This window comes from Vulpes vulpes, chromosome 8 (assembly GCF_048418805.1).
Source record: "Vulpes vulpes isolate BD-2025 chromosome 8, VulVul3, whole genome shotgun sequence".
NCBI classification, from domain to species: Eukaryota; Metazoa; Chordata; class Mammalia; order Carnivora; family Canidae; genus Vulpes; species Vulpes vulpes.
The window spans coordinates 13,271,941-13,293,376 of record NC_132787.1 but is presented as its reverse complement, the minus strand read 5'-3'; the positions used below and the strand labels follow the sequence as shown (position 1 = coordinate 13,293,376).

Below are 21,436 nucleotides of genomic sequence, written 5' to 3'. Positions count from 1 at the left end.
TTGTGCATATAAAATACTTTTCCCTATATTTCTCCATGTGGTAAGTCATATTCTCCAAATAAGCTTTTTACTTTTAAGGTAAAGAATTGTATTTTGTAAATTATTTTGCCTTATTTCTTGTTATAATACATATTTGTTGTGGAGAATTTGAAAAATACAAAAATAAAAAGACCATGAGAATCACTTATAATTCTATCACCTAACAAGAACCTCTGTTACACATGTGTTTATCTTATTTACTTTCAGTGGTTTCATTAGGCATGTACTTTTTAAAATTATTTTTCCAACATTTGGATCAAAATTACTTAATTTTATGTCAGGCTTTTCTATGTTATAAACAATTTATTTCCTCATGTATAAACTCCCACACAAATTTCAGACTTCTTATTTTGGTGAGTAAAATCAATTAATCTGTTATTTTAATTATTATCTAGAGCACTAGTGAAGTTGAATATACATGTGATTATTTTTATTATCAAATAAGTTGGAAATATAGGTTATAGATAATAATATAATGAACATCTATCTGCCCACTGATAGCTTAAGAAAAAAAAAGTTACAGATATAATTGAAGCCTCTAATTCTCCTTGGATGTGTTTTTATTTTCCTCTCCCCAGAGATAACCACTAGCCACAACTTATTATTACCATGTATAATTTTTGTACTGTTACTACAAATGTTAGATCCTTAAAGTATATGTAACATTGCATGTTTTATAACATTATTGATATCACAGTTGACTATGTATCCTACTATAACTTTTTAAAAGCTTAGTATTATATCTTTTGCTATTTAGTCATGTTGAAACATGGAGCTCTAGTTCAGTAATTTTCACAAATTTATACAAATCCATTATACAAATATGTGAAATTTGAGTATTGATGGATATTCCAGTGGTTTTCATTTTCATTATAAGTAAAAGTTTTGGACTGTACATTTTTATATAATTGTCCTTGTTCATATGTGAGAGTGTCTCCATGGAATATCTTTGTAAAGTGCTTTGTAAAGTGGGTCATAGGATACAGGTATCTTCAGTCTTACTAGATATTGCCACATTGGTTTCCAAAGTGATTGTCCTGATTTACATTCCTACAGTTCTGTATATGTATTTCAGTTGCTCCACATCCCACCTGATCACTGGTATCAACAAACTTTAAATTTTTAGTTAATTTGAGGGTGTGAAATGGTATCTCAGTATGGCTTTAATTTGCAGTTTTCTGATTACTAGTGGGTTGAGTATCTTTTGACAAGTTTAATGATATTTTCTCTCCTGTAAATTGCCTTTTGTACCTTTTTAATATGAAGACTAGACTGTCTTTTCCTTTTTTATTTGTGATGATTTTTTTACATATTCTTTTTTTTTAAGGTAGAGAGAGAGAGTGTGTGAGTGACAAGAGTGTGAAAGAGAGAATCTTAAGATGAACATGGAGCCTGGTATGGGTCTCAATCTCACCACCCCGAGATCATGACCCTGAGATCATGACCCAACCCTAAATCAAGAGTCAGGTACTCAACAGACTGAGCCACCCAGGCTTGCTTGCTTGCTTGCTTGCTTTCTTTCTTTCTTTCTTTTTTTCTTTCTTTCTTTTTTACATATTCTTGTTAGTCTTTTTGGTTACATGCATTCCAAAAATCTTCCACTCTCCGTTCATCTTTTAAGTTTGTTGATAGACCCTCTTATAGGCCAAGTTTTAAATTTTAATATATCCAAATTTAAGCACTTTTTCTTTTATGGTTGGTGATAATTATGCCTTCTCTTTTTCTACCTTAAGGTCATAAAGTAGTCATCCGCCCTGCCCAAAGCATTTAGCTTCATTTTTCATATAAAAAATTCAATCCACATGAAATTTATTTTTTAATATGGTGTAAGGAAGAGGTATGATTTGATATTTTTCTATAACTAGTGGTATCAGTTTCATTTATCAGATAGTCCATTCTCTTCCCACTGATAGACAATGCAACTTTGGTCATATATAATTTCCATAAATGTAAGGGTATGTTTCTGGGTTCTCTATGCTCTTTCACTGGCATTTTGTATGTCATTAATAGGCTAATTAATACCTATAGCACCATAATAAGACTCAACACACTGTTTCATATGTTGTACGAGTTGTGCGTAGCCTCTGACATCAGGCTGAAGAGATGCGTTCACTCTGAAACCCAAATTCTGCTTTGTACAACCTGGGATAGGGCTCTGTCTGCCGGGAATGAGAGATTCATTTTTCTAATTCACAGGAAGATGTTGTCAGGCACTTCTTCCTCCTTTGGGAAATTGATAAAAGGTAATAGAGGTCCTGACTCAGTTTCTAATTGGGCAGTTCTCCCACATTGTCCTTCAAAAGAGTTTTGGCTATTCTAGGCCCTTCATTCTGGCTGAAATCTATGAATATTTTTTGCTGAGGTTCTCATTAGACTAGTATTGTTTTTTTTTGTTGTTGTTGTTTTTTGCATTATGGAGAATTGGCATCTTTTTGATATTTAATCTTCTCATTAATTGATATTGTTATACATTTATTTATACCTTCTTAATGCCTTTTATTTTATTTTTTATTTAAATGCTTTTTAATATAATTTAATAATTTCTTCATAAAGGTTTTAAAAATATTATTAGATCTGTTTCCAAGTTTTCTCTCTTTCTCATTATTGTTATTGTACACAGAGAATTACATTATATGACTGTATGTTACTAATGTTTAGGAGCACAATTTTTAATATTATGAACATGTGAACAATTATGTACATATTTTTCTTATTGCCCTTCCTAGTGAATTTCTTGTTCAGAACTTTAACCCATTTTTCTCCTGGGCTATCTGTGGAATGTCTTCTCTTCCCTCAACCCCCAGTGATTTGTAAGAACTTTTGGAAGATTAAGTCTACTTGTCTTTTGCCATATGTGTTGCAACTTTTTTTCCAGTTTCCCCTTTGCTTTTTACTTTCATTTTTTCCCCTTGACCATAGAAAATTTAAGTTCTTATGGAGTCACATATACTAAACTGTGTTTTTTCTTAGTTTTTATGTTCCCTCATAAAATCTTGATTCACTATTAAACTATATTTTCTTTTTAAAATCATTTCATTTAGTATTTTCATCCATGTAGAATTTGTTTTGATGTTTGCTATAATTAGCAATGTTCATGTTATTTTTTTTTCTTCCTAGGAAGTTAGCCAAATATTCCAGCAACACTTTATTTTCCACTGAACACTACCTCTATCATGAATTTTTGCCTGTAGCCTTCCTTCTCAGTCTTGTTAACTACCTGCAGAGTTAATATGTCTCAGGATTTTAGTTAATCAATTTAACATTTTTGTTAAAATGTTAACAAAAGAGGATACTTTGCCTGACTACTTCTGGTAGTTTGACAGAATGTTCCCATCAGAGAATTCATGGTTTCCATCTCACCTACCCACAAATTGGCTAATACACAGTAGACAATAAGTAGTCAACAGGTGTACAAAAGAATTGAGGAGACACTGATTTACTTAAATTTATGTTTCTAGGGAAGGGACCTAGGTTTTGATTTTTTCGCAAGAAAATATCCAGTAGTCTGTGAGGAGGAAAAACTGAGCTAGAGAAAAAAAGAAGGAAGGCATGGAGGGGAGAATTCTTAGGAATGTCTGAGATATTGATTGGTTAGTCAGAAGTTGAAACAAGTTCAGAAACCAGTTAGGAAAGGATATACTGATGGCATGATAAAAATAACAAGGTTGAGAGTTTTTTGTTGTGTTTTCATTATGGAAAATTTATGTAGAGCAAGTAGTACAATAGACCACATGAACCCATCACCTATGTTCAGCAATGATCAAATCAAAAGTTGGTATTATTTCATCTCTGCCTCTACCCATTTCACCCCTTTCTCCACCACCAGATTACAAGCAATTCCTAGCCATTTCAACTGTAAATTTTAGCATGTGTCTGTAAAGGATAAAATGTTTTTTATGACAGTGAAACATTCACACCATTGAGGTTGAATTAGAATGTGCAGTTTTACTAATGTATTAGGGCAGCCTCCTTCATTTCCATTTGTGTGAAGAACCCTCAGCTCAGCATTGGGACATCTATCTGGGTTGAAGTCTTGGCTCTTAGCTTTCTATCTGTGTGACTCTAACAGTAGTCTTCTCCTATCAGCACTAAATCTAAATGTCCTCATTAGCAAAAGAAGGATCAGTAGTTGTCTCACTCATTTCAGAATTATCATCAGATAAAGCAAGAGAAGTGAAAACACACCACCTAAATTTGTGAAGGACTAACTTCCAGTCCAGTTCTCTCCTTCCTAAGTAAATGACCCCCAGGACAAATCCTCTGAAGGCAACAGATCACCTTTGTCCGGCCTTGCCCCCAGTGTCTCTTGCTTAGGTTTCTCTTCTTGAAAAACACATTACTTCGGTACTTTTTTTTTTCCTTTTTAACTTTAGAGTTTCAGACACTTATAAGTAATTTTAAATACCAGGAGAACAATGTTCAGGTTTGTATCTTTCACCTTTTCCGGTTTTCCGCTTTCATCTTTTCATTTACCCTGTATTTCTCTTTAAATAGGGCTGAGAACTGCTTATTCTTTGGTGCGCCCCAATTATCAAGACCCTACGGAGCGCAAACTCAAATTTCCAAAAGTTAATTTTAGTGAACTTTTGGCCAACGGAGCTTTAAGATAAATAACCGAGGGGGCGGGGGGAATGGGTGGCTGGGTGGGAAGGGATTTGCTCCCCTACAAAAAGCCACAGCAACCACAGGAAAAAAAAAAAGAAAGAAAGAAAGAAAGAAAAGAAAAAAAGAAAAAAGAGCCTTCAGCGGGGCACATTTTGATTGCAGAAATCCCTCTCCATCCCTGGTGGGAAATTATTCATTTCCCTATAGGGGGAACTCTAAAGAACATGTTTTCCTAAAAGGGGCCAACTGGGCGGTGTCCTCCTTTCCCGACGCCCAGATTTCTATTCTTAGATCTGGAGATAGGCGGCGGCTTTCATTTTTTAGGTTTTCCGAGCGGGCGGCCCCTCCGCGGCGCTGAAGGAGCGGGCCTGGGGCGCTGCAGGGGCGGCGGGGGCGGGGGCGGGGGCGCAGGCGGGCGCGGGGGCGGCGGCGGGCGCCGGGGGGCCGGGCCTGGGGCTCCGTTTCCTCCCGCGGGGAGCAGGAGCGGGAGCCGGTCCCGGGAGGCGGCGCTCTCCGGGCTGGGGACCGGGGCCACCCGGCCGGGCCCAGCCCCAGCCGCACGCGCCCTCCCTCGGCCGAGCCTCCGCAGGCCGCTGAGCTCCTTTTTGGGGCCCGGGTGGGGGAGGAGGCAGCCGAGGAGGAGGGCTGCGGCGAGGGAGGGCGGCGCAGGGCGCGGGGCGCGGGGCCTTCCTCCCCGAGCGGGAGCGGCGGGCGTGGGCGCGGACGGGGCGGGCGGGGCGCGCGGGCTGCGGCGCTGAGCTGTGCTCGTGCCCGCGAGCGGCGGCGGAGCCCGGGCCCCGGGTCCTAACCCCGGGTCCTAACCCCGGGCCCTAACCCCGGGCCCTACCCCGAGCCCTAACCCCCCCTCTCCCGGGTCCCTGCGCCAGGCCCTGCTCCAGCCCTAACCCCGGGCTCTAACCCCGAGCCCTAACCCAGAGCTCTAACCCCCGGCTCTAACCCCGGGCTCTAACCCGGGCTCTAACCCCGGGCTCTAACTCCCGGCTCTAACCCCGGGCTCTAACCCCGGGCTCTAACCTCGAGCCCTAACCCCGAGCCCTAACCCCGGGCTCTAACCCGGGCTCTAACCCCCGCCCTATCCCGGCCCCAGCCGCCGGCCTCCGCGAGGGAGGGACCCGCGTGGAGCAGAGTCCGTCATGGCCAGTGGCAGCTGTCAGGGCTGCGAGGAGGAGGACGAGGAAACTCTGAAGAAGTTGATAGTCAGGCTGAACAATGTCCAGGAAGGAAAACAGATAGAGACCCTGGTCCAAATCCTGGAGGATATGCTGGTGTTCACGTACGCCGACCACGGTAATGAGTCGCAAGGAAACTCTCTCCTCCACTCCCCTCCCGCCTCTTTTTGCAAACTTTCTCCCTCGCGTTTTTCGGAGCTGCACAAACCTGGGCTCGTGAGAAGCCACAGACTGTCAACTCCTTAGGGCAGAAAGGAGCTGAGAATTGTAGGGAGGTCTTGCGCTCACTTCTTTTGCTTTCTCTCCCTGTTTCATCCCCTGTGCGTGGATGGTGACTTTGCTTCTTTTTCCCTCACCCCCTTCTCTTCCAGCCTCCAAGTTATTTCAAGGCAAAAAAGTCCACGTGCCTGTGTTGATCGTCTTGGACTTGTATATGAGAGTCGCTAGTGTGCAGCAGGTAAAGGAGTTGTTTTCATGTCACCCGTTTCCCTTTCTGTCTGGAAATAGATGTTTTTCTGTCAATATTACACACCCAAAAGTTCTGGGTTAATTCTGGCATTTGGCTTCTCAAACCACTGACTGTGATTTGAAGAAGGAAGCGATACAAGTCATGATCAAATGTTACTGATGTGAAAGGGCCCGCTAAGAGCTCCCTAATTGTTTTTGTAGAAGTAGATTTATACAACTGACCTACAAAATATGGTTGGTGGTGGGTAGGAAATAATCAGAAGTTGAAATTTACTTCTGTGATTGGCTAGATGAGTTCACCAGTATCAGCATTTAATCAAATTATTCTAAGAATCTTACCAAGAACAGCATGTTCTAGAGATGACACCGCTGTGAACAGTTAGGGAAAGGAGAATAATTAACCACTAAAAAATTAATGATGATTAAATTAATAAAATGAAGTAACTGGCAAATTCTCATAGGTTTAAGCTTTCTTTCTTTCTTTCTTTCTTTCTTTTTTTTTTAAGATTTTATTTATTTATTCATGAGAACACACAGAGAGGAGAGAGAGACAGACAGAGACAAAGGCAGAGGGAGAAGCAGACTCCATGCAGGGAGCCTGATGTGGGACTCGATCCTGGGTCTCCAGGATCACGCCCTGGGCTGTAGGCAGCGCTAAATCGCTGAGCCACCGGGGCTGCCCTTTCTTTCTTTCTTTCTTTCTTTCTTTCTTTCTTTCTTTCTTTCTTTCTTTCTTTCTTTTTTAAATTTGAGAACAGATTTCTGGCCTTTAATTGTAGTGTGCATTGTGTTATCTAAAGAAAGCGATGTTTTACCATCCTCCTGTAAGTTTATATTTTTCAACTCTTTTCATATAAACTGAATATAAAAGTGAGACTTAAAATCAGTACCACAGGGAACACAAAAATTTGTTAAATGCCTTCAATATATTAAAAAAATGAAGATGATAATTGAGGATGATTTACAGTCAAAACAAATGATTGGCTAACATATTGACTTCCTTTGTAGATTTTGAGATTTAGAGAACTGAAATCAGGCACTTGCATGTTGTTGGGTCCTGAAGAGAAAGAGAATTGAACTTTGAACTCTCTCAAGGTGTAGTCAGAAAGCCAGTGTTTCTTAATACTTACTGGAGAGGCTAGACGCAAGTAAGAATTATCTGGATCTCTAAATCTGTATCTACCTTTATCTTTATGTTCATTCATCTCTGTATCCAGCTATGTCTAGTCTGGGTGAACCATATTCCTAGCTTCTTTTAAATGAGGACATTTACATTTGGGATAAACGGTTATTTTAAATTTTCTTCAACTGAAATATCTCCCATCTGACTATTGATTTTCAAGTTGTTAGCAAACAAAATCATGAAAAGATGGGAGGCGTGATAGAGACACTGTTCCTTTTAGCATCCAGTGCCTGAATTTTGCCCATGAAATATGAGTCACATTTTAGAGCTGGCCCATTGTGCTTGCTGCTTCCCTCCCACATCATCCCTTCTCACTTGCCTCTGCTTTGGTGTTCAGAAGTGCCTTGTCTGGCAGCTTCTATTCCTTGGCTTCCGTGCATGGTATAGAGAGTCTTCCTGTTGGGTGCCACTCAGAACCCACGGGACCTTTGGAGGGCTTGCTGTGCAGGGTCCAGAGAGGCAGTGCTAATCTTGAGAATCCAGGGGAGGCTGGAGCAGACCCACCCACCACTTCATTCTTTGTTTTAGAAGCTATCCACACCTGGACATGTTTGCACGGAGTGGCTCTGAATGTCGCTTAATACCTCGTCCAGTGGGTACCGGAGACAACGTATGCAAGAAAATAAGGAATTGTCTTTTGATTTGGTTACTTAATGGAATAGAATTATTCATTTCCCCACCATGTGTGTATTAGTCTGCAAAAGGCATGTTATCCCATCATTTGATTCTCACTGGAATCACACTGCTCTCTCAGAAATCTCACTGGACATTTTTACCTTTACATTTTGCCAGAGTTAAGTACCACATTGCTAATGACAGAGCCAGGACTCAAGTCTTCACATACCTTCAGAATCTCTTTTCACTATACGTTCTGAATTCACAAGCTTTTCGTGCAAGTAAGAAGTACAGTGATTTGTTACAAATACTGTGGCCTTGCTAGGCACAATTACATTATCAGTTTTAATTATCATTGGTCTTATCAAGGGAATATAGAAAGGGGTCACTTTACCAATATTTTAATACTCCACTTAAAGTGAGTTTTTTTTGCTTCAGATTTATTCATATTTGTGGTGTAATTTATATACACACACACACACACACACACACACACATCCTTTAATGCTTTATATGTTGAGTTAGTTGGAAGTGCTGAATTAAAACTTCTGAAAGATGAATTGAAGAAGGTAAGGTAAATTTAAAAGTAAATATTAAGGTTTCTTTCCAGAATTCATTTAATGTGATATTCCAGACTCCAAATTCTTTTTTCAAGGTCTTTTTATATTTTATTACTGCTCCTTAATAAATGACAGTCTTTAGAGAATTGGTAGTTAGGCTAGCTGTCCTGTAGTTTCCTTTTTTTGCCAATCATCTCATCATTTCTCAGTGCTCCTTAATTTTACATTACTTGTCTTTATCCACACAGTTTCAACCTTTGAAGTAAGAGAACGAAATAAATGAAAGTCACTAAATTTTTCTCTAACCCCAGACTCTTTCCCATTGTGCATTAATTAGATGCTTGAATTTCCAGAATAATTATAATAACGTGAACTACCAATTTAATTGTATTATAACTGGGCAGGATAGGAACCTTCTCTCTGAGTGATAAGCTTTTAATTGAGGAGATTAATGGATCAGTTGTTACCTCTGCTCTGCTGCCAGAGATTGTTTAATCACAGAGGCTCAGTTGCCTCAATCTTTTTTTGCAAAGCAATTACTGATGCTGCTTATTCACCAACCAAAACAAAACAGGTTTTCTCCTTGAGTCACTCATGCAGGTACAGAAATGAGTAGAGCATCCTATGTGACTTATGATTTATTTCCTACCGGAAGCTGTTCCAAATGTTATTTTCTTAAATACGTGAGGAAAAAGCTTCGATGTGTTTTATGAAAGCACGAAAATAGCTGGTTTCTATGACAGCTGGATTGTCGATGTCTGTTCAGCTTACGTGGAGGAGGATGTCCTACTTAAATATAGGTAAAAATAGCTGTCAGAAATTGCTGCCTTTTCAAGCAATTTGAAATTATGTAAAAGGATGTAATGACAGAGTAAAGCAATTCATGCTTAATTCAGAAAAGATTCAGAAATAATATTGTAAAGAGATCTTGTGTAATCATTTTTATCTTGGGAAAAAGCCCTTGTTTATTCTCATAAATAACAAACTTGGGCCATTATTCCTTACTGGATATTCTTACCTTGTCATTGAGCTCTGCGTCATTTCTGCGTCAAGTCTTGCCCAGCAAGAGCCTTACCCTGCAGCACTGTCCTTACTACCCAGCATCTTACTCTCCTCACAGCTTAGTAGTTTCACAGGCTTCCATCTCCCTATTTTGAATGACTGTGTTCTAATTCCTTTGAAATCTGGCTGAAGTCCTACGTTTTCTATATTGTTTCCTTCCCTGGGCAATGCTGACAGCGGATCGTGCTGTCAGGATTCATATATCGGTGTTTATCACACATCCTACCTAGACACTTTTCATTAATCTCTAGATGCTGCACATTAGTGCAGTTTCTGTTTTCTTTGGGTTTTCTTTTTCCTGACTATATCAAATCTAGTTCTGTAATATAATAGAATGGAAGATCCCTTAACTTTAGAGAGGAATACACAATAGGAAGAGTGAGTTAAATGTAATCTCTAGTTTGAAATTCAAATACTATGTTTTTTAAAAAGTTGTATTTTTAAAAACTGTATTTTTTTAGAAGAGCATCTTATTCAAATTGGCACCATGTATAAACAGACTAAAAAAAGTTGTATTTACAGCGTATTGGTAGGATCATATTTCATTTGGAAGTGGGAAAATGTCTAGGGATATTTTTAATGTCCACATGTCATCGACTCACATTTGGATGTTCTAAAGAAACCTAGATGGACCCATTGAGAAATTCTATCTTCTCTCTTTCTTATAGTGACTTTCTCTTTTCCTGTACCAGGTGTTACGGTGCCATCAGACAATTCCTTTTCTCTGCCAGTTATCTAGCTACTGTACCTGTGGAGCAGTCTTTCCTAATAACTTGGTTTGATATCAGAATTTCCAACTTTTCCTAATCCTCCATTCCTTTTTGTTTTTCAATTAAAAATATTTTTTTAGCCTCCATTCCTAAGCACTTCATTTTTTACCCCCCTACAATTAAAATCTTAAGTATTTAGAAGAAATTCTGTCCAGTAGATGTGACTTAAAAAATCTTGTACTTCATAATCTTTGTGTGTCCTCTGAAACTATTTTTTGTTTCATTTTATTTAATTTGTTTTTTATTTAGATAATAGACATATGTTTCCTTAATTCAGAAATGCCATAATATTTTTTTTGTATGCCCTTCTGGTATGGTTTTTGGAGAAATATATCTTTTAAGTGTATTTCTTTCTTTCTTTATTTATTTTAAAGATTTTATTTATTCATAGAGACAGAGAGAGAGGCAGAGGGAGAAGCAGGCTCCATACAGGAAGCCCGACGTGGGACTTGATCCTGGGTCTCCAGGATCACGCCCCAGGCTGCAGGCGGCGCTAAACCGCTGCACCACCAGGGCTGCCTTTTAAGTGTATTTAAAAGATATATTTTAAATATGACCTGCTTTCTTCAGTAAGTATTTTGGATATCATTTTGTTTTAAAATAATTATTTAAAAATTTGGGAGTCACCTAGTCTACTAAGAATGAAGAGACTGAATATGGTCTTTTAGCGTGTTTAAAAAATGTGAATATTTGCCTTTCTTTCTTTCAGGTGGGTTGGTCGCTTCTTTGCAAATTGATAGAAATCTGTCCAAATACAATGCAAAGCTTAATGGGACCTCAGGACATTGGACATGATTGGGAAGTCCTTGGGGTTCACCAGTAAGTATGACAGATGTGTAGAAACAAACTTCATTAAGTGTTTATCCAGACATATGACAATCCTGCCCTTAATATGTCATATATTTGTAATTCAAGCAAATCTGGTAAAATCCTCTAAAATACAGATTTTTTTTCTGAAATCAATGACTTACATTTATAGAGAACTTTCTTTTAACTCAGTAGTATATTATCTAATTGAGTTAGAAAACAACATTTGAGGTAGAATGTCAGGTGCTATTATTATTTTAGTAATATAATAATACAGTTATAAAATTGGTTAGGTTGTAGATTTCTGATGACTACTTATGAATTAAAATCAACAAAAGGTTTTTACTTTTTAATAGTAGAACTGATAAAAACTAGTTCAAAAAACATGAGTACTAAAAGTTTGTTCTGTAAGTAGTAATTTAGAAGTTTATGCTTTACTGTTTTTAAAAAGCACATGTATATGTATTCATATATATACATTTATGAGCTTAAACCACAGCTTTCAAAATGAAGAAAAAGGAGGAAATTACCTCTCAGCACATCTGCAGTCAAATCTTGATAGCTGTTTTACCAGCTATGTTACTGCAGTTTGCAACATAATGACTTCATAGATGAAACTACTTCTTCAGCCATAATTAGTTCAGAAAAATTTTCTGAAGAAAAATGTGTTTCCAGGAAAGTCCTTTTTGTATAACTTTTTTTCCCTTGATGTTTAAAAATTATCTTTTCTTATGAACTTTAGGTGTTCTTTGTACCTAGTATGACTTCTCTTTACCACAGAGAAGTGAATACCTGTTGCTTCCAATGACGTGTAGCTTGTGAAAAATGTATTTTATGCAAAACCAAATTTTACATTTTTGTATTGTTTACGGTTGATACTTCAACCATAGTTGCAAGTTTAAACAAGTAAGAGCTGTTTGTTCACAGGTGAGCATACATGTGCTTACTTGTTTTTCCATCTTTGATGTTTTATGTGTTGCTATTCTTCAGTTTCCAGGATCTAAAGAGTGCTTTGTAAAGAGCATGTTTACAGTCAACGTATGTTCTCATCTCCAAACAATTTCTGAAAGTCTATGAGTCACTTCTAAAGAGTGCAGCATTTAATGAGGAATTATACGAAATATAACTGTAATTAGTAATTGAAATGTTATGTGTCCCTTGGCTTGGCTGAGAATTTCCAAAATCCCCAAAGATTAGCAATCTATATAACCTTAGGGAGTTTTAGAAAACTCATCTAGTCATATTCTAGTATAAACTAACTGTTCAAATTAAATTACATAAACATTTCTGTAGGGAGCTCATTCACTTATTCATTCAGCCACTCATTTGCTCATTCATTCATTCACCCTCTGTTCATCATATATTTATAATACTCCTACTTTAGGCCTGAAGTAATGTAAACAAGATAGACACACTGCTTTCTGTAGTGGAGCATATTAGATCATTCCCAGCAAACTTTATTTTTTTATTAAAGATTTTATTTATGAGAGAGAGAGAGAGAGAGAGAAAGAGAGAGAGAGAGAGAGAGGCAGAGACACAGGCAGAGGGAGAAGCAGGCTCCATGCAGGGAGCCTGACGTGGGACTCGATCCCGGGACTCCCGGATCAGGCCCTGGGCTGAAGGCAGCACTAAACCGCTGAGCCACCGGGGCTGCCCTCTCAGCAAACTTTATTGTAAAACATAATCTCCCTGTATTCAAGAACTTTTTTCCACCAAAGTCGTAGAGTACTAAAGGAGAACTCTCATGTGGAGATGAAGTGAGGAGTAGTGGGTATGGTACAGGGACAGGTAGGATAACGTGAGTTGGAAGAGAATTGACGGAGTAGAGAGACAAGGTCTCTCAAGTCTTGACCTTGCCAACTGGAGACCATGTGGCAAGTTTCTTGGGAATCTGTGGATGTCACCAGGCTCTGTCTTCTCCAAATGATGGAAAGCTAACCACCAGTAGGTAGAAACAGACTAAAGATTGTATATTTTAGAATTGATGAACTCAGAGATTTAAATTTAATGAATTTGAACTAGTTGAATATTATTGATATACTGGGTTCACTATGATAAATATTGTCAATTACTCTTTCAAGAATAGTAAAAATCAATAACTTAAATATTAATATGGGTTCTTAATTTATATGTACAAACTAACGTCTTTATTACATCTCTCTATTTTAATATATCAACATGCATAACATGTAATTCACAAGTCTATATCAAATGGGCTTGATCTCTTGATGCATATAATTCTTCATGATAGTTTAGATATGGAGTTGGGTGAAAGTAGTTAATAATTGAGTTTGAATATTCAGAGGAAAAATTTTTAACTTTTTAATTTAGACATAATATTTCCCTCTTAATTGTTAATAAGTTTGGCTCAATTTTAATGGAAGAAAAATGCACAAGAGCTTCAATAAAGGGAATGAAATACAATGAGATGAATAAAAATACAGGTGAGTGAAACACAATATCTAAAAAAACGAACATCTAAGTGTGATAATTCACTGTTACCTTGATTTCTGTTTTTAATTACAGACTGATTCTTAAAATGCTAACAGTTCATAATGCCAGTGTAAACCTGTTAACAGTTGGACTGAGAGCTTTAGATCTCCTTCTAACTTCAGGTAATACATACACATGTATATTTTAATGTTGACTCAAATTAAAAAAAAATTAAACCATTTATCAAATGTGTTTTAATGTCTTTTTGAAGTATAAGAACATATACTTGAAATACTTATATACTTAAATATCAGTCATTTCCAAAATTCTTTGTTTCTATTTTCTCTCCTCTCTCTCTCTTTTTAAAGATTTTATTTATTCATTTGAGGGATAGAGAGAGAGAGAGCGCCAGCACAGCAGGTAGGGTGAGTCATTGAGGGAGAGGGGCAAGCAGACTCCTTGCTGAAAATGGACACACACACAGGGCTCAATTCCATGACCCTGAGATCATGACCTGAGCCAAGACCAAGAGTCAGACACTTAACCAACTGAGCTACTCAGGTTTTCCTCTCCTTGTCTCTTTTTTTCCTTTAAAATTCCCACCCAATATCATGGCCTTAAGCATCACCTTTATATATTATCCCCAAACCTAATTTCTGTCCCTAGCTTTGCTCCCAAAATCTGTCCCACATGTCCCATTCCCATTAGCTTGTTGGCCACACATGTCCTTGTCATTATTATATCTTTCTCCATTATATCTCTAATATTTTTCTATATATTGTAAGGTATGACGTAATAGCAATATTTTAAAAGTACATAGCTTCCTTTTTGAATGCTAAATGCCAGGCTTCACATGTAAGATACTTCACATGCTTCTAAAAATGTAATCCTCAAAACATCTCTTGAGATAGGTATTTGATCTCAGTTTTCTAGTGAGGAACATGGAAGCACAAAGAGATTGCATCGGCCACTAACTAGTAGAATGAGAGTCTGAGTCCACATATCAGGTTCTTTCCTTGAGGACAATTCTGCTTGGATGATTATGGACCTGAAAACATAGAATCTTGGTATGATGAAATAATTATGATCATTGCTGTAATGGACACTTGCTGTTATATAAGGTTCTGAGAACAAAGGCTACTCACAGGGGAGCTAATCATGATGACAGGGAGTGGTTTTCCCCCTCAAAATGGTAGAGGGTGCTTTAGGTCAAGAGAACAGCGTGTGTAGAGTTGCAGATACCTGGGAAGATGACATGATAGGGATTGGACCTGTGGGGTAGGAAGATTTTATTTTTTTTATCTTTTTATTTTAAATTTTATTTATTTATTTATTTATGATAGTCATACAGAGAGAGAGAGAGAGGCAGAGACAGAGTCAGAGGGAGAAGCAGGCTCCATGCACCGGGAGCCTGATGTGGGATTCGATCCCGGGTCTCCAGGATCGCGCCCTGGGCCAAAGGCAGGCGCCAAACCGCTGCACCACCCAGGGATCCCGGTAGGAAGATTTTAAATGTGCTCATTGGCCCTATTAAGTAATGAAGACCAGATAAGAGAAAGGAAGAAGGAGAGTAAAGACGAAGGGAGAGGAGTAAGAAAGGCCAGAAGATTCTTATCACTTTACCACAGCCTTTTATTAAAATACATAATGGGATTCACCAATGAGTCTTAACCATGATTTATTTGAAACCCATCCCTGGGAACCTCTTTTTTCTTTTTCCTTTGTTCTCCGTTTGCAATGGACAGGAAACCAAGAGTTTATGAATTTGAAAAATGTCCCAACACTGGGATATATTGAAGTCAGCAATGTGCAGACAATTAGGAAATCTGACGTGTGTCTTCAAAAGACTGGTTAATTTAATATCTTCCATATAACATTTAGAATTTTGTGCTGTTAGAAAAGTTCTTAATGTGTTTTAAAGTTCATCTCAGATACTTATTAAAGGTTACTTTATAGATTGTTTCTATTGTTTGGCCTGTTAGTTAATTGATTTAGTAGCTTTTGGGCACTTAACTGTTGTGTTGGCCTCCGGAGAACTCTAAGGCAAATGAGGCAAAATTCCTACAACATAGAAATTCACTGTCCAGAAGCACAGTCTAATGTAACTTTTTTTGCAATGAAGGAAATGTTGCATCTTTCAATATCATGACAAATAGCCATATGTGGCTATTGAACATTTGAAGTGTGGGAAACTAAATTTTAATTTAATTTAATTTTAATTTTAATTTCAGTTTAGAAAGCCACATGTGCTTAGTGGCTACTTAATTGTACAGGACAGGGAAAGACTTAAAAAATAGTGTGAGTGGGCGCCTGGGTGGCTCAGTTGCTTAAGCGTCTGACTCTTGATTTCTGCTCAGGTAACAGGATCCAGCCCTACCTCAGACTCTTCAGGCAGTGGGGAGTGTGCTTGAAGATTCTCATCCTCTGTCCCTCCCCCAACTCATACTCTCTCCTCTTTTTTTATCAAATAAACAAATCTTTTTAAAAATAGTAGTGTGAGAAATAATTTCAATTTATGTTTTTAAAAATTTTTAAATGATTTTACTTATTTGAGAGAGGGGGAGAGAGAGAGAGAGAGAGAGAGAGAGAGAGAGAGAAACATGCATAAGCTGGAGGGAGATTGAGAAGGAGAGAGAATTCAATGCACAGTTAAGTGCCCAAGGTAGAACACAGAGCTGGATGCAGGGCTTCATCCTATGACTACAAGATCATGACCTGCGCCAAAACCAACTGAGCCACCCAGGTGCCCCCAAAAGAAGAGTCCACAAATCATTCATAGTCCTCATGTGAAAATCAACACACTAAATGTCAAAGCAGCTATTTATCTGAGGCATATTGCTCTTTTCAAAATAGGCAAAATCACTTTGCTGATACTGGATGAAGAAAGTGATATTTTCTTGTTAATTTTTGATGCCATGCGCACATTTTCAGCCAATGATGAAGTCCAGAAACTTGGATGCAAAGCTTTACGTGTGCTGTTTGAAAGAGGTATTTAAAAATGTCATATTATCTTTTCTCATACTTACAGAAGAAGCAAGGGAAAAGTAGAATATAATTATGATCATTAGAAGGTATCTAAAATGTTACTATTTATGAAGAAATGGCGCTGTCAAGTCAAGGATAACTAATGGGGTTAATTCAGAAAAAGTGCCCGTTTTCTGGATAGAATTTCATTCCTAGGTTTTAAATTATGCAGTTGTAGTAGACTTTCTTCCATTGCTTCACAAGGCTTAAGGCTCACTTTGCAAACCGGAAGTGTAGGTGTTAAGAAAGAAAAAATAAAACTGTGAAGCTAAAGCATAGATTAAATTTGGATTTATGATGTTGAGTCATCTCCAGGGATTTTAGAAATTGCTACAGGCTCTGTAGAAAGAACCGGGAGGCTTGCAAATTGTCCCTTAGGGAAAAAATATGTATTTTATTGCATGACACTAAGATTGATAACAGAGATTATCATATCATTTTGGAGTTGGTTGGAACCATTAGTCCTTCCACGGACTTGATTAGGACATGGATCAGAGAGGTGACATGAGCAACTTGCCTGTGGGCACACAGCTTGTTACCATCACTGTTGTTTAGTTTACCACCATTTTTTGGGACTAGCTTCTGCATCATTATGAGAACCAACAGTGCTAGAGGTTTAGGCTAAGAATAACTTATGTGGGTTCTGTGTCTATGTCAGTTTGCCACTCTCGTTTCTGGCAGCTCCAGGAATGGAATAGATCAACATCTACTAATTTAATTCTTGTCTCGTTCCAGAGAGACTTCAAACAGCTTATAGATACTTATAATATACCAGAGGAAAAAAAATGGATGAGGAAATGCATGAAGGGAAAATAATATAAAGCCTGGTTAAATTTACTAGGGACTTCAGGTCCTGTATACTTGTAAAGGCATGGACCAGAAATCTGGCTCTCTGCTTCCTATCAGGCAAAGAAGAGTTAAACATTGCCTATTACAAAATTACTTGAGATAAAAATAAACCCATTTATCAGGAGACATAATCAGTCTCCTGGTCATAGGAGACCTGGGAATATGCTCTCCTGGGTTTGATAAACCCTAGAAATGATAAAGTATACACATTTTGTAAGGAGTACAAAGCGTATTTCAGTGAGAGAGACTCTATCAAATAGTGTCAGAACAGTATGGTCCTGGAAATCAGCTCTCTGATGATCAGCCTTGGCAGAGAAGAGGTTTACTGTGAGTGGAGAATCAAGGAACTGCTTGTCTTTTGGGATATTTTCTATAAAGGTTATATCTTGCAACTAAACCTTTGATAAGAACTGAGCAGAACTGAGTTTGAGGTTCCATTGTCTTGCGCAGGTCTGTAATCTTCTGTGTTGCAGTTTAAGGGCACATTCTTATTGATGGAAAAAAGGCTAAGATCACTCACTAGTATTGTGGTACCCATCTAGGCCATATGGAGAAGGATCAGGAAATGTTAAAAGGAAGCTCTTATTCAATAGAAATATTATCAGTACTGACAGTATTTTGATTCTAAATACAGAGTAGAACAATTTCCGAGTTTTGCTAGGACTATCAAGTTCCCTGGGACTTATTGGCACCTGTAAAGTGAATTTTCAAAATTTGAAAGTATACTGTGGAAACTACTCCATAAAATGAGAAGATTCCATGATACTCCTCATTTATTAGAAGAACCTGTTCAGTTTCACATCATTTTATATGGACCATTGGTATCAAGTTGAAAAATAAGTAATGCTGATCATAAAGAATGCTGCATTTTCCAGCATTTTTGTCAGTGCCATTCCTAGGCTAGATAAGCCAGATTTTTCTACTTGTTTTTGAGCTACTCATATAAAAATACTCCAAATGGAACTTGTTGGCTTGATCAAAAAGACTTTAATTATGAAAGCTTATAATAATTTCTGATGAAATCAAGACCATTAAGACAATACTTCAAAGTCTAAGTGCTTGTCACTTGCTAAAGTTCACCTCTCTTGAACTGGGCTGCCTTTCACCAGTGTACCATTAACCACTCCTTTTTAAATATTGTGATATATTCGCTTGTAGTAGGCCATCTTTATTAGTCATTGGTCAGTTTCCTCTAGAATCTCCCAAATGAAATTATAAATAAAGGTGTTTTTCTGAGAATTGTTTGGTCACTACCACTTTTAGATTTTAAAACATGGAGTAACTAATATAGGTCAAAAAGAAATCTTTTAATCTCAGTAGCTTTTTTTTTCCATTATAAAATTCTTAGGAAAGGTTTTGCTGAAATACGTATTTTTAACTTTATGTATGTTTACTTTGTCTCATGCAATTAACATGAATATTATATTTTTGAGCAACTGACCTTATATAGTATCTTTAAGCTTTTCCATTATTTTGTCTTCCATTTTTCTAGTTTCAGAGGAGCAGTTGATTGAATTTGTTGAGAATAAAGATTATATGATCTTGCTCAATGCATTAAAAATTTTTAAAGATGAAGAGGAAATTGTGCTTCATGTACTACACTGTTTACATTCCCTAGCAATTCCTTGTAAGTACTCCATGTGCCTGATTTCCTTTTTGTATATGAAAAGTTAATACTTTATATCCTTTCTGAATGCATTTTTAAAATATTTTTATTATATAGAAACTTTTAGATGTGAATTCTATTTGTTTATTAATTTAATTAATTGTTATTGATTGGTACTGTACTGCCACTGGCTCAGGACTTGGTGTTGGGAAACAGTAGCAGCAAACACGCATATATGTTTCTTGCCTTCTCAGAGCCCATGGTGCCATGCCACATATAGTTAAGTATATAGGTGATTACAGTGTATTATAAGGCAAGTATTAGCAGAAGTACATAGGGTTGTAAGAAAAACAGGGATAGAGGCAATATCTCTTAGTAGAGACTTTAATGACTTTAGAGCTTTGTGTATGGATGTCTTTGTGTATGTGGAGGTAAAGTGAGAATGCAGACAGAACATTGTGAACATCGTTGTGTCAAGATCCTGAAGCAAGAGAGACCACAGTGCATCCAAGACAATAAAAGTAGCTAGTATCCAAAAGCTATAAAGAACTTACCAAACTCAACACCCAAAGAGTGAATAATCAATCAAGAAATTGGCAGAAGACATGAACGGACGTTTCTCCAAAGACACATGAAAAAATGCTCCATGTCACTGGGCATCAGGGAAGTGCAAATAAAAACCACAATGAGATGCCACCTCACACCAGTCAGAATGGCTAAAATTAACAAGTCAGGAAATGACAGATGGTGGCAAGGATGTAGAGAAAGGGGAACTTTCTTGCTCTGTTGATGGGAATGCAAGGTGGTGCAGCCACTTTGGAAAACAGTATGGAGGTTCCTCAGAAAGTTGAAAATAGAACAACTCTATAACCCAGCTACCCTGTGACTAGGTATTTATCCCAAAGATACAAATGTAGTTGATCTGAAGGGGCACCTGCACCCCAATGTTTAGAGCAGCAATGTCCACAATAGCCAAACTATGGAAAGAGCCCAGATGTCCATTGACAGATGAGTGGATAAAGAAAGTGTGGTATATATATGCAATGAAATACTACTCAGCCGTCAAAAAATGAAATCTTGCCACTTGCAACAATGTGGATGGAAGTAGAGGGAATTATACTAAGTAAAATAAATCAATCAGAGGAAGACAGTTATATGATCTCACTCATATGTGGAATTTAAGAAACAAAAGAAGATCATAGGGGAAAGGAGAGAAAATAAAATAAGATGAAATCAAAGAGGGAGACAAACCGTAAGAGACTCTTAATCATAGGAAGCAAACAGGATTGCTGGAGGGGAGGGGGTAGGGGGATGGAGTAGGTGGGTGATGGACTTTAAGGGGGGAGGGGCACATGATGTAATGAGCACTGGGTTTAAGACTGATGAACCACTGAATTCTACCTATGAAACTAATAATACACTACATATTAATTAATTGAATTTAAATAAAAAAATAATTAGTGGAAAAAGATATAAGAAGTTCAGTAAACTGTGTACTTGAGTATGTGTGCGTGCGTGTGCACGTGTGTGCACATATGCGGATACCCAGCCCTGAGTGTCTGCTTAATGGAAGTGGGGGCAGGGGTTGATAAGAGTCTCATCAGTGGATGAGACTGGAGACATAAGTAGATCTTGAGGGCTCAAAAGTCACAGGACGGAGTTTGAGCTTTATAGTGATTCTTGTTTAGCATTTTCTTGATGCTTTGAAATCTAGGCACTTACCTTACAAAAAAAGTACAAATAGGAAAAAGTTAATTTGCTCTGTATTTTACTGGTGACTACTAATGGGCTAAAATCAAGATTCATTTTATTACTTTTGTAAGTGCACGTGAGCATTTCATATTTCATGTATTACCCATGTGAGTTTGTCCAGGATATACACACGCATTTATCTAGTGATGTTTTCATCTTCATACATGCGAAGTTATGAGGATTAAATGATTAAATAAGTTGAAAAATGCAGAATAGTACCTGGCGTGTAATAAGTGTAAAAACGTTGATAGTATTATTACATAATTTGTATTTCCTATGGGTACACTGTAGTATAGTATATATAATATGCATACGTAGTTTCAGATATGGAAATCTGCAGATGTGAGTCTTCAGTAAAAACCCAATCCCATTGTGAAAGAATGCCCTTTCTTCATGATTGTTTTAAAATCCATCATTTTCTTATCTTTCTTATCTAAGAAACAACATACGAATATAGATGGGGCTGTCCTATA

General features: G+C 37.6%; 1 protein-coding gene across 3 annotated transcripts in view; it reads left to right on the top strand.

The window, feature by feature from the left end:
- Positions 1-4,677: 4,677 nt before the first annotated feature.
- The window catches only part of LRRK2 (leucine rich repeat kinase 2), a 140,135-nt gene continuing 123,376 nt past the window's right edge, over positions 4,678-21,436 (top strand). For 2 of the 3 annotated variants that reach the window (XM_072765568.1, XM_026000120.2), the window contains exons 1-7: positions 4,678-4,825; positions 5,753-5,952; positions 6,206-6,291; positions 11,202-11,311; positions 13,826-13,914; positions 16,586-16,720; positions 19,098-19,232. In XM_072765568.1, the coding sequence (XP_072621669.1) occupies positions 5,799-5,952; positions 6,206-6,291; positions 11,202-11,311; positions 13,826-13,914; positions 16,586-16,720; positions 19,098-19,232 (709 nt within the window). In that variant the 5' untranslated portion in view covers positions 4,678-4,825; positions 5,753-5,798. The remainder of the gene's footprint in view (positions 4,826-5,752; positions 5,953-6,205; positions 6,292-11,201; positions 11,312-13,825; positions 13,915-16,585; positions 16,721-19,097; positions 19,233-21,436) is intronic. The other variant, XM_026000121.2, reaches the window with a different exon arrangement.